Source organism: Lepidochelys kempii, chromosome 11 (genome assembly GCF_965140285.1).
Source record: "Lepidochelys kempii isolate rLepKem1 chromosome 11, rLepKem1.hap1, whole genome shotgun sequence".
Taxonomy (NCBI): domain Eukaryota; kingdom Metazoa; phylum Chordata; order Testudines; family Cheloniidae; genus Lepidochelys; species Lepidochelys kempii.
In genome coordinates, this window is record NC_136390.1 from 19,736,057 (window position 1) to 19,754,715 (window position 18,659).

Below are 18,659 nucleotides of genomic sequence, written 5' to 3' on the forward strand. Positions count from 1 at the left end.
TAAATTTATCACCATTAAGTTATACCATTTGTAGTGCCATATAATGTGTAAAATAATTATTTGTCCCCATCCTCTGCATACTAGCCAAGCAGAAATGGAGCTGAAATGAGAAAGTAAACACTTGGGTAGAATCGGAGGATGTATCTAGGACTAACAGATGAGGAAAGAGAGAGTTTTTACAGAGAAAATACTTGGGTTGTAGTATGAGAGAAATGGAAAATTATAGCATGCACTGGGATCTTCAGAATTCAGCACTCCTGCATTTTAAGGCTTCAATGGAAATGTTTTGTTCAAATGTAATTGTATAGTTACATTGTGAATTGTAATGGAATGAATTGTATCAGAAAATGTGGAAGCCACTGAGCCACTAGGGAGGATCCCATTGGGATGATTTTGTTCCTCTTTACTGTGTTTTACAATGGCAACCCCCTTCACTCCCCCTTCTCCCCAAATCATAGAATCATAGAATATCAGGGTTGGAAGTGACCCCAGAAGGTCATCTAGTCCAACCCCCGCTCGAAGCAGGACCAATTCCCAGTTAAATCATCCCAGCCAGGGCTTTGTCAAGCCTGACCTTAAAAACCTCTAAGGAAGGAGATTCTACCACCTCCCTAGGTAACACATTCCAGTGTTTCACCACCCTCTTAGTGAAAAAGTTTTTCCTAATATCCAATCTAAACCTCCCCCACTGCAATTTGAGACCATTACTCCTCGTTCTGTCATCTGCTACCATTGAGAACAGTCTAGAGCCATCCTCTTTGGAACCCCCTTTCAGGTAATTGAAAGCAGCTATCAAATCCCCCCTCATTCTTCTCTTCTGCAGGCTAAACAATCCCAGCTCCCTCAGCCTCTCCTCATAACTCATGTGTTCTAGACCCCTAATCATTTTTGTTGCCCTTCGCTGGACTCTCTCCAATTTATCCACATCCTTCTTGTAGTGTGGGGCCCAAAACTGGACACAGTACTCCAGATGAGGCCTCACCAATGTCGAATAGAGGGGAACGATCACGTCCCTCGATCTGCTCACTATGCCCCTACTTATACATCCCAAAATGCCATTGGCCTTCTTGGCAACAAGGGCACACTGCTGACTCATATCCAGCTTCTCGTCCACTGTCACCCCTAGGTCCTTTTCCGCAGAACTGCTGCCTAGCCATTCGGTCCCTAGTCTGTAGCTGTGCATTGGGTTCTTCCGTCCTAAGTGCAGGACCCTGCACTTATCCTTATTGAACCTCATCAGATTTCTTTTGGCCCAATCCTCCAATTTGTCTAGGTCCTTCTGTATCCTATCCCTCCCCTCCAGCGTATCTACCACTCCTCCCAGTTTAGTATCATCCGCAGATTTGCTGAGAGTGCAATCCACACCATCCTCCAGATCATTTATGAAGATATTGAACAAAACCGGCCCCAGGACCGACCCTTGGGGCACTCCACTTGATACCGGCTGCCAACTAGACATGGAGCCATTGATCACTACCCGTTGAGCCCGACAATATAGCCAGCTTTCTACCCACCTTGTAGTGCATTCATCCAGCCCATACTTCCTTAACTTGCTGACAAGAATACTGTGGGAGACCATGTCAAAAGCTTTGCTAAAGTCAAGAAACAATACATCCACTGCTTTCCCTTCATCCACAGAACCAGTAATCTCATCATAAAAGGCGATTAGATTAGTCAGGCATGACCTTCCCTTGGTGAATCCATGCTGGCTGTTCCTGATCACTTTCCTCTCATGCAAGTGCTTCAGGATTGATTCTTTGAGGACCTGCTCCATGATTTTTCCAGGGACTGAGGTGAGGCTGACTGGCCTGTAGTTCCCTGGATCCTCCTTCTTCCCTTTTTTGAAGATTGGCACTACATTAGCCTTTTTCCAGTCATCCGGGACTTCCCCGGTTCGCCACGAGTTTTCAAAGATAATGGCCAATGGCTCTGCAATCACAGCCGCCAATTCCTTCAGCACGCTCGGATGCAACTCGTCCGGCCCCATGGACTTGTGCACGTCCAGCTTTTCTAAATAGTCCCTAACCACCTCTATCTCCACAGAGGGCTGGCCATCTCTTCCCCATTTTGTGATGCCCAGCGCAGCAGTCTGGGAGCTGACCTTGTTAGTGAAAACAGAGGCAAAAAAAGCATTGAGTACATCAGCTTTTTCCACATCCTCTGTCACTAGGTTGCCTCCCTCATTCAGCAAGGGGCCCACACTTTCCTTGGCTTTCTTCTTGTTGCCAATATACCTGAAGAAACCCTTCTTGTTACTCTTAACATCTCTGGCTAGCTGCAGCTCCAGGTGCAATTTGGCCCTCCTGATATCATTCCTACATGCCCGAGCAATATTTTTATACTCTTCCCTGGTCATATGTCCAACCTTCCACTTCTTGTAAGCTTCTTTTTTATGTTTAAGATCCGCTAGGATTTCACCATTAAGCCAAGCTGGTCGCCTGTCATATTTACTATTCTTTCGACTCATCGGGATGGTTTGTCCCTGTAACCTCAACAGGGATTCCTTGAAATACAGCCAGCTCTCCTGGACTCCTTTCCCCTTCAAGTTAGTCCCCCAGGGGATCCTGGCCATCCGTTCCCTGAGGGAGTCGAAGTCTGCATTCCTGAAGTCCAGGGTCCGTATCCTGCTGCTTACCTTTCTTCCCTGCGTCAGGATCCTGAACTCAACCAACTCATGGTCACTGCCTCCCAGATTCCCATCCACTTTTGCTTCCCCCACTAATTCTACCCAGTTTGTGAGCAGCAGGTCAAGAAAAGCGCCCCCCCTAGTTGGCTTCTCTAGCACTTGCGCCAGGAAATTGTCCCCTATGCTTTCCAAAAACTTCCTGGATTGTCTATGCACCGCTGTATTGCTCTCCCTGCAGATATCAGGAAAATTAAAGTCACCCATGAGAATCAGAGCATGCGATCTAGTAGCTTCCGTGAGCTGCCGGAAGAAAGCCTCATCTACCTCATCCCCCTGGTCCGGTGGTCTATAGCAGACTCCCACCACTACATCACTCTTGTTGCACACACTTCTAAACTTAATCCAGAGACACTCAGGTTTTTCTGCAGTTTCGTACCGGAGCTCTGAGCAGTCATACTGCTCCCTTACATACAGTGCTACTCCCCCACCTTTTCTGCCCTGCCTGTCCTTCCTGAACAGTTTATAACCATCCATGACAGTACTCCAGTCATGTGAGTTATCCCACCAAGTCTCTGTTATTCCGATCACGTCATAGTTCCTTGACATCACCAGGACCTCCAGTTCTCCCTGCTTGTTTCCAAGGCTTTGTGCATTTGTATATAAGCACTTGAGATAACCTGTTGATCGCCCCTCATTCCCAGTATGAGGCAGGAGCCCTCCCCTCACAGACATTCCTGCCTGTGCTTCCTCCCGGTATCCCGCTTTCCCACTTACCTCAGGGCTTTGGTCTCCTTCCCCCGGTGAACCTAGTTTAAAGCCCTCCTCACTAGGTTAGCCAGCCTGCTGGCAAAGATGCTCTTCCATCTCTTCGTAAGATGGAGCCCGTCTCTGCCCAGCACTCCTCCTTCATGGAACACCATCCCATGGTCAAAGAATCCAAAGCCTTCTCTCCGACACCACCTGCGTAGCCATTCGTTGACTTCCACGATTCGACGGTCCCTACCTAGGCCTTTTCCTTCCACGGGGAGGATGGACAAGAACACCACTTGCGCCTCCAACTCCTTTATCCTTCTTCCTAGAGCCACATAGTCCGCAGTGATCCGCGGACTATTTAAATAATTTAAATAATATTTAAATACTTAAATAAATTTAAATAATTAAATTAAAGAAGCAAAACCAAACCTCTCTGAAGTCTCTCAAAAGCAATTTCTTAATTAAAGAAAGGACTTCCAGTATTTCAGAAGGAAAGAAGTAACTAGTGGAACTCCAAAAATGTTAGAAAAGTGTAAAAGAGAGATGATAAGAGATCATAATAGCCTGGTGTTTCCAGAGAGGAAAAGAATAGTACTTTATTAAACATATTGACTTTGAGCCATGATCCTGCAATGAGCGCCACATGTTTGGACCTCTTTACCTGTGTGGAAGCTCTTTACGGGCTTAGGGCTCCTGGCAGTAAAATGGTAAGTTTTGATTCCATAATGATAGGAATATAACAGAATAATTGTTAGTTTTTAATTTATTTTACAGTATATAATTATTTATTAAAATTGACTAACAAGTTAGGTTTTAACTCAATCTACTGTAGCAGTAGTAAACTAGCCACGTGACTTCAGGAAGAGGATTAATTTATCCAAAGAAATAATCTTTGTGTAAGCACACTGAATTTTTTACTTCATGCTTCTCTCCCTTCTCCCCCCGCAATTATTGAAGAAATGGAAGCTGAAACTTAACACACCACCTTATGAAACTGAAAGCCACTGAAAAGGGGGTATAAAAAAGAATACTGAATAAAAATTGATTGCAGTGGCTTATATACTGTATCTAGATGTAATGAAAGGGAAAAAAATCACTGCACACTGAGAATTCAGCAGGACAGTGGGGTGGGAGGAGGTATTTTTTCATATTCTCTGTGTATAAATAAAGTCTGCTGCAGTTTCCACGGCATGCATCCGATGAAGTGAGCTGTAGCTCACGAAAGCTCATGCTCAAATAAATTGGTTAGTCTCTAAGGTGCCACAAGTACTCCTTTTCTTTTTTTCTTCCCTCTTGAATATTCATGGTCATTGAATTAATGCATTTCATGGTATCTCTTTTTTGAAAACCTTGTTTGATACTTTTAAGCATTAGAAAAATGTATTAGTTCAGTTAGCTGAATTATGGTTTTCAGATTTATTTTTGTTTCTAATATCCTTTAGTGGTACAGTAATATACATATAGATAGATATTTAGTTATTGGTTGGATGTGTTCAGATAGGTGATGAGTATTTCTCAAGCAGTCTTTCTACTTGGAAATTAATAAAGATTGTGAAAGGCTAATTCTGTTTTTATTCTCCCACTTAGAACAGCTGATGTTCCTGATCACAGAGAACTGCCCCTTTCCCCTGCTGCCCATGATTCAAACATAGAGCTTCTTGCATCCGATTTTTTTCATTAGAATATGTATTTCATTTTTAAATTAGGAGTCTGAAATTGACTGCAAAATCACAAAGATCTATTTACTGTAGTGTACTGAGAAAATTAGACACAGATTCCCATAAAGATATAGGCCTAGATCCTGGGTTATGCCTGAAGAGTGCTACGTGCAGGTCAGGAGGGGGATTGCAAATGAAGCTTTAAGCCATCTTTGAACTTTCCCAAAGCAAAGGTTGGTGAATGCTGGGCCAAATCCTACGTACAATTTAGAGTAGCCTGAAGGCCAATTGTAAGTTGTGCTAGCTGCACACAGACCTCAAGGGCTGTTCTGGGAGCCAGCGGTGGCTGGGGTGTAATATCAGGCCTAGTATGAACAGAAATAAGCTTAGAAACAAGCTAGATGGTGAACCTGGAGGATTTTCAAGATGTAAAGAACTGAATTGCTGTACTTGTTGGCTATGCATTATGGAGTTCAACCACAGCCATGTGCATCCTTCTTTTATTGCTTAGCTGATCATATTCCTGAGAGTGAGTGTGTGTGTGTATGTGTGTGTATATATATATATATATATATAATTAATTTTAGGGACTCTCATATGTTGTATTTACAATTGTATTGATAGGTGTCCAGATTCCCTCCGACCTGAAACTGTGCGTCCATGTCTGCTCCCGTGTAAAAAAGATTGTGTTGTTACCCCTTTCAGTGAGTGGACACACTGCCCTACGACATGCCAACATGGTAAGATCCTGAAAATGAGAATACATAAGATTTTAAGCAAACCTGTTCACCTCAGCCCACCCAGGCAATGGTTTTCAAGACAAATAAAGTTTCACAGGTCTTTGTGTTTACAGTATGTCTTACCTTGAATAAATGAGTCCATGAGAAAGCAAATGGGTAAGTTTTGTCTCCAACTTTTATGCATGGTCAGATAAATAATTGTACCCTTAATCCCCAGTGATTATTAAACTACAGAATGGCCAGCGCATCAGAGGCCTCTCTATACTAATAAAAGTATAAGCAACTTGTTAACGTTTTTAAATGACTTCATTATTACAAAATCATTTAGTGTAGTTTATATTTTATTCTAATTTCAGGTTAGCCCTATTTAATCAAAGCCCTAGTTAAAACAAAGCTGTGTTACATTCTCCAGGTTTTCAAACCTGGCTGGCCAGCATCGCCTCACAGCATTAGAAGTGAGATCTGAAGTGTAGACTTTCAGACTTGTTGTGAGGCTCCCCCTCTTCTCCTGCCACCAGGCTTACCTGAAAGTTTCAGCTCATCCCTTAAATCTTCCAGTAAATAGCATTATGTCTGTTTAAGAGGGAGATTTTCAACAGTGCCTAAAGGATTTAGGAGTTCAAGTCCAAGTGGAGGTGCTTCAGAAAATCTACCCCTGTATTGATTTTCAAATCATTACTTCCATGTCTATCTGTTATTAGTCCAATCCCACATTCTTTATCCAAGTAAAACTCTCACTAATTATACCCATTGGGCTCTGTGATATGTAGTGGACTCCACTGGCTGATTTGGGTACATGAAGCTGTGCTGTGCAGGGCCACAGCTCCTGATTAGAGTATGCTTTTGGATCTGGAATATAGCGACTATGTCTGGTCAGGTGACAGTCCTAAATGGAATGTGGGGGGACAGAATGGCCTCACTGAAAGCTGCAAGATTAAACCCTGGAGACTCTATCACACGTAGGAGTGCAACTCAGGAACCCTTGCACCCACAAGGCAGAATGGTGAGTGGAAGTCAGGGTGACAGGTGAAGCAGAGATGCTTGTGATCTCACTTGGAGATCCGGGTTGCTCACGGTTTCTGGCTGAGCTAGAACTGATCAGCCAGTGGCTGCTGGTGTTGTCAACCTGAGCTGCTGGTGTTGGACTGCAGTTCTGGATGCCACCAGCAGTGGCAACTATGGGGCTTGTTGGCTGGAAGGGGGCGGTGGGGTGAACGGAGGCTTGCAGAAGAGGGACGGCGGGGAGGGGGCAGTGATGGTTAATAGAGACCTGTAGAGTGTTAGTGGCCCCCTAGTAAAGAGATTTGAAATGTAAGTGGTCTTTATTTGAAACCTGTAACATTCTTATGCTTATAATTTCAAAAGTCCTACTTGCTATTGTGCTGATATCTATGAAATCAGTACGTTAGCCAACATTTATTTGAGTCCAGCCCAAACTTTTAGAGGCACACCAGGGTTGCATAAATAGCTTCCCAGCTTTTTTATCACTTGCATTTAGCTGATGAACTTTGATATGTCAGGTCTTTAGTCTCCTGTGTTTTCAGGGATCTGTTGTCAGTTTTTATGACCAATGCAGTACTTTAGAAGTAGTTTGGATTGAAGTGCTTGTTGTTATCAAAATACTTTCATTTTTGCTGCCAGCCTCCTTGCCCTTTGCAGATTGTCAGTGGACTACATAGCCCAGTCCTGGTTAGATTTTATTGGTAAATGAGTTGCCTTTTAAAAAGTGAATCCTGTTTTATTTAACAGTTTATTTTTAGATTTTAAATGAACTGTATAAAATGAAGTAGAATAAATTACCTTATAAATTACTTTGTTTATTAAATAATCCTTTACAATTAAAATGAGAATAAATAAATTATGTAATTTACTTGGCGGTGTTATCATTTTAATATAATTCTAAATTAAAACTTCTCAGTTGTGGGAGTTTGTTGCTTGCAGATTTGTTATTGATATGGCTGCATTGTAAAAAATTTTTCATTTGCAGTGTGCAGTTAAAACAAACATGATCTGAAGTTTACAAGCCATTATATGTACATGGGTTGTTAGGTTTTTTGTTTTTGTTTTTTCTGCTTTTGTTTTTTGTAGAAGAGTTTTATTTAATGAAAATAATATGCAGATAGCAAAGGACTAAGCTACAGCTCAAGCAAGAGAAGATATTGCATTACAGATTTAAAATGAAATGTGTACCAGCATAACACCAGAGGTTAGATGAATCTGTACTTGCAAAATTCAGATTTACCAATTAAGCTGTTTGTGGTTTATCTTATAAAGCTGCATCCAACTTTTCTAACATTAAAATGGGTATTTCCCTCCATTTAATGTTATCACAAATCAGGTAGCCTCTTGGCAAAGGATTATCACACAACTCAGAAATGCAGGCAGCATCTAGGGCAACCACAGACTCATGGAATACATAATTCAAAAACGAATTGCAATTGAATCACATACCTGTGACGAGTCAAGAATACAAAGTTTGTTACAAGTACATTTATTGATTCTCTGCCATTTCAAATACTCCAGGTTGACTTCTGTTCACCCTGGTCTCCTATAATTAGTGTAATTGGTCTCTGAGGATGAAAGTGAAAATTATAACCAAAAAGGAATAAAATGAAGATTGCAGAATGTTCACCTCTAGAGTTACTCAATAATCTACGCAATGGATGGTGTTTGCACATGGGAGATGGCTACTTTTATCAGAGATGATGTGCTTCAATGATCTGTCAATAGAAGTCTAAAAGGGGGTGTCATAAATATAAAGGGAAGGGTAACAACCTTCCTGTACACAGTACTATAAAATCCCTCGTTGCCAGAGGCACAAAATCCTTTTACCTGTAAAGGGTTAAGAAGCTCAGGTAACCTGGCTGGCACCTGACCAAAAGGACCAATAAGGGGACAAGATACTTTCAAATCTGGGCGGGAGGGGGAGAGGGGAGAAGGTTTTGGTCTGTCTGTTCTGAGTGCTTGCCGGACACAGATCAAGGAAGCAAGCAATCCAACTCCATTAGAATCAGAAAGTACTTGCAAGGCAATGCGTTAGCTTATTTTTGTTTTGGCTTGTGATTTTCTCTGTGCTGAGAGGAAGGTGTATTCCTGGTTTTCTTTTTGTAACTTTAAAGTTTGGCCTAGAGGGAAATCCTCTGTGTTTTGAATCTGATTGTCCTATAAAATTACCTTCCATCCTGATTTTACGGAGGTGCTTCTTTTACTTTTTCTTTCTTTATAATAAAGTTCTGTTTTTTAAGAATCCGATTGGGTTTTTAGTGTCTTACAATCCCAAGGGTCTGGTTTGTGCTCACCTTGTTTATTTTTCAAGCCTCCCCAGGAAAGGGGGTGTAGGCTTGGGGGGATATTTTGTGGGAATAGGAACTCCAAGTCGTCCTTTCCCTGATTCTTTGTCTAAATCACTCGGTGGTGGCAGCATACCTCAGTCCAAGGACAAATAGAGATTTGTGCCTTCGGGAAGTTTTTAACCTAAGCTGGTAAGAATAAGCTTAGGGGATATTTCATGCGGGTCCCCACATCTGTACCCTAGAGTTCAGAGTTGGGAGGGAACCCTGACAGGGATTAGAAGTCTAAAAGGAAGTCTGTTAGAACGGGAAGGTCACATCCCTAAAAAAAATATTGTAGCAGGTAGTGGAGGATCTATCTACTGTTTCTTGAACCTTGTAGTGCCCTTACATTTTTTGTCTCCCTCTTGAGAGGAGATCATTCCTGAATGTGTTGGATACACTGACAATATCTGTGTGAATTGATATGATGTAAAGTTGGAATGAGAAGGGGTATTTGTCCACTGATTTTTAATAATGAAAGACAATGATACACATCCTAAACTATATTCAGATGGCTAGTGTAGGTCAGATGTTTTTCACTGCTGTTAATATTCATGTTAATAAGAAAACATGGTAAGATTATTTCATGAGCTTTTGATTTGGTGAATTGTATTGCTTGTGAAAGTTAAGACTGGTATCAAGTGTGTGATACATACATATCAAAGGGCATACACAAACTCCCCTTTATGGCTGTGTCAATGTATTTAAGTCTGCAGTACCCCTGCTGTTCCGGTCTGTGGCTGTCTAGAGTAAAGACGCAATTTCACTGTAGTTTGATCACCTAGACAAGTGTTCATAAAATCACATTTATTTTTAAAGTGATTTACATCAGATTTAAGACCAAATGGAACAAAGCTTGGTCCCTGGCAGATTATTTTTTTTTCTCGGCTACTATGCCTGCTTTTTTGTGCTGCAGTTATGCTCTCATAGGTGGAGCTGGTAGAGGGAGGGGAGGCTGGAAGTAGTTGGGCAAAGAGACTGGGACTGGGAGCTGGTGAGGGAAATGGGGATGGAGAACAGAATAGGCAGCTATTTGGCTTGGGAAGGGATCAGTGCAATTAGATGAGGAGCTGTGTGGGGAGACTGAGACTAGAAAAGAGTGTGGGGAAGTGGAGGCAGAGGGAGGAGAGAAGCAGGGTGTGAGGGAAGAACTGGAACTGGCTAGGCAAAGAAACTGGGCAAGGAGCCATGGAAGGGGTAGACTGGGGCAAGGAGTTGGGTGGGGGAGGAGGATTAATTGAGGGTCTCAGAAAGAGAGATTAAGACTGGGAATCAGTGGGGGAGAGGGAGAGACAGGAGGCAGGAAAGGGGAACTGGGACTGGGTGGGCAAGGAGACTGGGATTGCATGTGGGAAAGGGGAGAGATTGGGAGTGGAGGGGGAGATTGGGACTTGGACACCAAACCCAAAGGGGAAGACTAGGACTAGGTAGGCAAGGAGAATAGGACTGGAACAAGGAGCCAGGGGTGGGGAAGATACAGGACTGGGATAGATTGGAAGAGATGTTGACAGTTTAGGGGGAATGGGCAAAAGAGTCTGTGCCTACTAGAGAACATTCCTGTCTAGAGATGGAACAGAACCCAAGATTCCTGAGTCTCACCATTCTTTTTTTGACAGCAAATATCTTTGAAACCCACTAGTGAGGTGTATGCCTCATCCCCTTCTAGTACTAGTTCACACAGAGGATGACAACATACTACTTCTATCAGTTATACCATTACCTCCAGTGCAGAAGACTGGTTGGAGGATCTAAAGGTTCCAACTCTGTTGATGATCCATGTGGGTGTTGGTATGATGCCACATGATGAAATATCTGGTTTTTCAGTTTGCTTTTTTAAAAAAAATATAGGAAATCACACACAAACAAAACTGTACTACACAATCCTGATTTAGCCCCAGAGCTGGTCCACCTGTGCATTGAATGAGGCAGGGTTCCTGTGGGAAAAGTAGTTTGTGATCAAATAATGGAAGACTGTATCATAATGTATATGTACAGGAGGGTTGAATTAAGGTTTCACGGGTAACCTTAATTGTGGCATTTCCTAACATCTTGCACCCATAATAGTGTTCTTTTGCTGTAGATTTTTGTATGTAAGCTATATACACTATGATAATGGAGATGCTGCTGTATGATGATATGCAGATTTGAATAACGAAGTAATTTCTGAAGTTAAACCCCATTTGATTTTATGCATTCTTCTATTTTTCCTAGTTTTTAATTTTACTGATAGCAGGCCCACATCCTTCCTCAATCGTTTCAGAAAAAAATGTCTTATCTACTTCAATGGGAGTTTGAGTAAAGACTTCAGGCTTGGTGCCTTGGAGCCTGCATAATAACCTTCAACTGACTGCGTGCTCTGTTGTGGGCAGCATTCGTTATACTGGGGAAGGGGTTCACTGATATGATACATGTTATGCTTTTCCACAAAAAATTGTACTATACATTTTCCAAATTGCAAAACTCTTTGTTTAAATAGTGTGTAACTCATTAAAACAGACAGGCTTCTTTAGTCAAACATGATATTTATTATCAGAGCATTAAGTATGTCATTATCTTTAATGAAGCAGACACATTTATAATGTTGTGTTCTTTGAGGTGATGGTTCAGTAGCACTGGTTTGAACCAAGTCTTATGGATCTGATCCAGTAAGGATCAGAGGGATATTTAATAAGAGCGGAGTGTATGCATGCCTGCTAAGGGCCAGGTTCTATATGAACATTCCTCCCAATGTAATGTACCTCAGTCCTGGCCTGGAAAACTGCTGAGTTTCAATTTTGGCTGTGTTTCACAGAAAAAGACACTCCTTTTGTAATTGGGCTAATCTGCATGGTGATTTTTTTCTGAAGTGTACAAATTAGAGCTCAGCAAGGATTTGAGCCTACAGGATGCTGATCACTCTTGCCCTGATCCAGTGAAGCATTTCTTTAAGTGTTTGGGTAATTCCATTGACTTCAATGTGGACTACTTGTGATCTTTAACTTAAATACATATTTAAGTGCTTATTCATAGACTCATAGATTATAAGTCCAGAAGGGTCCATTGTGATCAAATAGTCTGATGTTCTGCTTAACATAGGCTGTGAACTGCATCCATAAATTTGTTCATCAAGTGCCTACCTTTTGTTTAAACTATAGTATATCCTTTTTGAAAGACTTCCAGGCTCTTGATCTAAAGACTTCAAGTGATGAAAAATCCACCACATCCCAAGCAAGTTGTTCAAGTGGTTAATTACCCTTGCTGTTTAAAAATAAAAATAAAATATTGTGCCTTGTTTCTACTCAGCATCCAACCATTGGACTTGTTGTCCCTTTTTCTGCTGGATTAAAGAATTCTCTGCTATCAGAAATCTCGTTCACATATAGCGACTTTTAGACCATAATCAAGTTACCTCTTAAACTTTCCTTGTATGAACTAACAACATAGAGCTTCCTACATTCTCTCATTATAAGGCACGTTTTCCAGATCTTGAATCATTCTTGTAGCTCTTTTCTGACCCCTTTCTAGTTTTTCAACATCCTTTTTGAGTGTAGACTCTAGAATGGGACTTGGTTTTCCAGAAAGCATTTCAACACCCTACTCCCTACTTCATATCCTCCTAAGGATATGGCATCTAAGGATCCCATTTGTCGTCTTAGCTACAGCACTGCACTGGAGCTCTTGTTTCAGGAGAAACTACCATTTTCTTAAGGCCTTTTCAGGGTCACTGCATTCCAGCATGCTGCCTCCAATTTTGTAAATTTGATACACATTCTTTATTACTAGGTAGTATGACCTTGTGTTAGAATGAGAGCCGATGTAGAATCACTACTAGTTGGTTGCAATAATTTTTATGTTAGAAACTTATTGTCTAAAATTTTTAGAAACTCTGAGTATCTTTTACTAGTGGCAGCCTGAGCCCTCTGGTATGTGTCCTGAAACCTCCCTCCCCCCATGATAACACAAGTTTTGTTTCTCCACATTATAGATAGATGTTTAAGGAGCTACTCATCCTATTCTCTTGTTTGATTTGATGATCTGTAATAGATCCACCCCCATTGCCCTAGCTTGTGATTTATCACTTAGAAAATTGATCCGTAAGCATTCCGGGTTCTGTTCTTCTGATGTGTTGATACTCAAATAAAGGTATCTTTGATATAGAGCAGCACCCCTCCCTGCTTTGCAGGATCAAGCATTCAATGTATTCCTAGTTGTAACCTCAGGCGGGATTTTAACCCAGATAGCTAATGCACTAATTGATGATAACAACTATGCCTGATAAACAAATGTTTGCTGCATTTTTTTCTTACAGACAATGCTACAGCAATTAAACAGTTCCGCTACAGGATTATCATTCAGAATGCTGCCAATGGGGGACAGGACTGCCCAGACACCTTGTATGAAGAAAGAGAATGTGAAGATATTCCTGTCTGTCCAGTTTACAGGTTCTGTAAATAGTCAGCTAAGAATCTCTGACATTGGGTTTCTAGTTCTCCAGAAATACATTTTATATTTTAATCATGTGCAATTTATTTAATAATTTTCATCACAAAAAATACCAAATAAATATTAGCTCTGTATAAACAAAAAATGCATTTTAGTAGAACTAATGTGTGATTTCACCAAAATGAGCCTCAGTGTAAACACCATCCTAAAAAGGCAACCTTTGGTTTTAAAAATGTGTGAAGATGCCATGAGAAAACAAACACACCCTGAATGTATTTTAAATATCAGTTTAATCTAATGTGGGATTACAACCACTAAACTACCTTAAAAAGAAAAGGAGGATTTGTGGCACCTTAGAGACTAACAAATTTATTTGAGCATAAGCTTTCGTGAGCTACAGCTCACTTCATCGGATGCATTCAGTGGAAAATACAGTGGGGAGATTTATATACACAGAGATTTATATACAGTGTGTTACCATACACACTGTAATGAGAGTGATCAGGTAAGGTGATCTATTACCAGTGGAGGTGGGTGGGGAACCTTTTGTAGTGATAATCAAGGTGGGCCATTTCCAGCAGCTGACAAGAACATCTGAGGAACAGTGGCGGGGGAGGGGAAGAGGGGGAATAAACATGGGGAAATAGTTTTACTTTGTGTAATGACCCACTCCCAGTCTTTATTCAAGCCTAAGTTAATTGTATCCAGTTTGCAACTTAATTCCAATTCAGGAGTCTCTCGTTGGAGTCTGTTTTTGACTTAATGATAATTGAATGGTTATTGCAGATACTCCACCTTCTTCTCTGCAGGTGCACACAGCTCACTGATTGTTATGTAGTTTTTAGTTTCTGAGTAGACAATTAGCACAATGAAGGAAAGTATTTACCACTGTTCAGTAAAATTCTGTGGCCATGTGTGATGGGTTGGGTCACAGAAACCCCCTTGGGACTGCCACTTGATGTGCTGAGACTACTCTAAGCCCATTTTCCCTGGCAGCTTGGGACTTCAGGACCCTGCCTGGTTGTGCCAGACACGCCAACCTGCTACAAACGCAGACCCAGGTCTGAACCATGTCCCCCAAAAGCTGCAGGCTTAACTGAAAACAGCTTAAGAAGTGCTCCTGTCTCCAGCACCCAGATACCCAGTTCCCAATGGGGTCCAAACCCCAAATAAATCCCTTTTACTCTGTATAAAGCTTATACAGGGCAAACTCATGAATTGTTCACCCTCTATAACACTGATAGAGAAAGATACACAGCTGTTTGCTCCCCCAGGTATTAATACTTGCTCTGGGTTAATTAATAAGTAAAAAGTGATTTTATTAAATATAAAAAGTAGGATTTAAGTGGTTCCAAGTAATAACAGACAGAACAAGGTAAATTACCAAGCAAAATAAAACAAAAACACACAAGTCTAAGCCTAATACAGTAGGAAACTAAATGCAGGTAAATCTCATCCTCAGAGATGTTCCAATAAACTTCTTTGACAGACTAGACTCCTTCCTAGTCTGAGTCCAGTAATCACTCACACCCCCCTCGTTACTGCCCTTTGTTCCGGTTTCGGTTTCTTTCCGGCAACTCTTTGGGGTGGATAGGCTGAAGACAAAATGGAGGGGTTTCCAGGGGCTTATATAGTCTCTCTTCTGGGTGGAAACCCCTCTCTTCTCCTTTGTAAAATCCCCTCCACAAGATGGAGTTTTGCAGTCACCTGGGCAAGTCACATGTCTATGAATGATTCAGCTTTTTACAGCCCGACACCATTGTTTACATGTTAGTTTGAACATTCCTAGGAAAGCTTTTCATGTGGATTGGCATCTCCCACGGTCCATTGTTAGCTAAGTACTCCCAATTTTTCGCATAACTCCTTCACACTGTGTTGACCAAATCTGCCTTATGTGCTTCCTACAGCAAACACTTGAAATACAAGCATAGAGCCAATGCTCATAACTTCAGATATAAAAATGATACATGCATACAAACAGGATGAATACATTAGGTAGAACATAACCTTTGCAAAGATATGTTACATGGCATATCTAGCATAAAACATAATCCATTTATGTCATATTTACACTCATAAGCATATTTCTATAAAGCATTATGGGGTGCAACATCACACCATGTCTTATACAAGTATTAGTAAATAGAGATCCATTATATCTTTTTGTGCAAACTTCTGCTTCTCAGATCACAACATTACAATGTACTTAAAAAGAGTAAAAATGCATGTAGCGACAAAGCTGCACACTACAGTAGACAGATTCTAGAAGACAGATTCTGCAAAGTATTAAATGCATGAATAAGGGTTTCCAGGAGAGGACTCTGATCCAGACGTTACTAATGTCAATTATAAGATTCCCATTGATTTCAGTAGACTTTGAAAAAGGCACTAAGACTGTAAATAAGAAAAGAACAAAGAAGGAAGATTGGAGGCTCATGTAGATTTCATACGAGTTTAATCTTAAATCGGACCTTAAGTTTGTAAAGTTTGTTTGAGGGAAAATTACAACATTCATGTAAATTTTTTTTTACCCATAAATTACTGATATGTACCATCAGCCTTCACTCCAGCATAATTTTTTTTTGGGTCAGGGAATATTAATTTGCTTCAATGCTGTCTTCACTTCCAAGCAACCATAACACTCCATAACTCTTTGTTTATTATCATAGATGGAAGACCCATAAATGGAGTCACTGTGTATTGGTGCCAGATTCTGTGAGACAGGGCATATTGGGAATCAATGAAGCATGTGGCCGTGGTTTGCAGTCGAGAGGTAAGCCTTTTTTTCCCCTCCCCCAGAAAGTTGAATCTAAGATTTTCATTAATTCTCTCTTATTGATAGACTGTACTATATTTTATGTGCTTTCCATAGTTTGAAAAGTATATTTAATACAGAAAATTCACATTATTTTCATAGAGAATCCTTTGCTTTACTGATGTTGATGAGCAGACAGTGTAAATTGCCAGCTGTCAAATCCCCATGTTTTGCTTAAAGATTCTGAAGGAGATTGCGACATGATACAATAGTAACTTCCCTTGGCCACATAACACAGAGACAGATTTTGAAACAGTACAAGTCTCTGGATTCAACAAAGGAAATAGATGTAACACCATTCAGAAAATGTATGCACGCATTATATTAACTACAGCTTTTCAAGAAAGCATTTCCCAGGCTTGGGAACCTTTGCAGAAACAGGCTGTACATCGAATACTGATTTAACACTGTGGGGATGATGAGTTTAAAAGAGCGTAGAATGAAATCCTGGGCTAGAAAAATATCAACATGAAAAAGCTTTGCTCTGTGCTCAGAAGGCCTGGGGCAGACGAATGGAATCCTCGGAGCCTACCTGGTGTATATGCCCAAAGAGCTGCTTAACAGCCAGTACTACATTGTCCAAAGGGGAGTTGACATTTCAGCCCATTGTTCCTTCTCTATGTATTGTTTTGGGTGAGTGGTACAATTTGCTTCATCTTCAGCACTTTCTTCCTCACCCTGGCACTCTCGTTCCAAATCAGGTGTGGATCTGTACTCCAGGGTACCCAGGAAGCTGTAGAAACTCCCTTCATGTCCTCTCTGCTTCCTAGTTCAACACTTGGGCTTGTGTTGCCATTTGCTACATGTGAGGCTTTCCATGACCATGTAGATGTCTAATAAGTTTAACCTTTGTGGTTTAGGGCAGAAATAAACAGAATTTGCTGGGTATTTTGTATTGTACTGACTCTAGAAATGGTTGGTATTACTAATTTGATCAAATGTGTGCAGTGGAGAGTAGAACTTGTTAGAATCTGTACTCTTTTACACATGGCAATTTGGAAACAAAGCGATTGGAGCTACTAGGTTTTAAAATAAAATGCTTGAAGGAGGGGCCTGCTGAGTCTGGGGTGCAAAAAGGGCAGTACACTCAACTTTCAGAGGTGGTGGAAATGACATCTTTAAGGTAACCTTCTTTTGCTAGTTAAAAGTAAAATAGATGTGTTGTGGAAAGAGGTACACTTCAAAGCATTCTTCTGCGGGTGACAAAAGCCAGAAGAGGAAATGCTGTCTTATATCTAGGCTTGGAAGAAAACATTTGATATTTTCCATCTATTTTTTTAAAATAATTTCTGATTCAAGTATCAATGTTTATTTTTAAGCATTTATTTCTAGTTTTATCTTACAGTTTTTACAGTTGTGCAAAATTATGGGTTTTAAGCATTTTAAAATGTATCTACTTAATTTTCATAGCTGCAGGAAATTACAAGACAGTAATTATTTAATGACAGTACATGTTGAGATTCAAAAAGTTATAAAGCTTCAGCTGTTAAAACACGTTGTCAACATCGCATGTCAAAATGTACAGAGTAAACGTCCTTACATGAAACTCTGCATTCTCTAGCGGCATTTTTCTTTGCCTATCTGTAAATTTGGATGATTATTGAAGGAATTTTTTTTGTCAGTTGTGAGTGAATGGTGAAATCAACTTTTACTGACATTTATTGAGAAAAATCTCATCTTTTTATACATTTACCTTATTTTGATTATCAATAATTTACATGGGGGTGGATTTTCAATGGGACTATTTGAGATGTAAAGTACTGGTCAATGTGGGAGAGAGTGTCAGACTCTGACCGTCGATGGTTAAGCATTTGGACAGTATAAAGATCCAATTATATTGAGAGTGTGAGTGCAAAATCTGGAATGATTCCTCCATAGTGGCTAAGAGATTTGACTGTTCTCAGTCAGCTGAGAAATCAATAAAAAATTTAACTAAATATTATTTTTATTGGGAAAACCTTATTCTTTGGGTATCTTAAGCTACAAGTAATGTGACATAACAATTTACTCCTTTATAGGATTAGAATTTTTTTTTAAAGATAAACTACATTTGTTGCATAATCTGGGAACAAAGGAAAGGAAAGTGAAGCCCTGCTAGTGTGTGGGCTGCAAATGGAAGAAAAAGTGGTGTTTTTTAAATTGGTATTGAAAACTGAAAATATAGTTGACTACAAGGTTTTGACCACGTGACCTTTGGTGGGAGGTTTCCAAAGAGGGCTCAATAAATTGAAGTGTCGTCCCCATATTTATTTCCCATTCTCTGTGTGAACTGAAGATAATCTTTGCATTCTAACAGTGCACAAACTTTCTGTG

At 40.5% G+C, this 18,659-nt stretch overlaps 1 protein-coding gene across 2 annotated transcripts in view; it reads left to right on the forward strand.

The window, feature by feature from the left end:
* Positions 1 to 18,659, forward strand: part of THSD7B (thrombospondin type 1 domain containing 7B) — a 518,592-nt gene that overhangs the window by 289,908 nt on the left and 210,025 nt on the right. For both annotated transcript variants that reach the window (XM_073305365.2, XM_073305366.2), the window contains exons 10-12: positions 5,662 to 5,777; positions 13,398 to 13,530; positions 16,201 to 16,304. In XM_073305365.2, the coding sequence (XP_073161466.2) occupies positions 5,662 to 5,777; positions 13,398 to 13,530; positions 16,201 to 16,304 (353 nt within the window). The remainder of the gene's footprint in view (positions 1 to 5,661; positions 5,778 to 13,397; positions 13,531 to 16,200; positions 16,305 to 18,659) is intronic.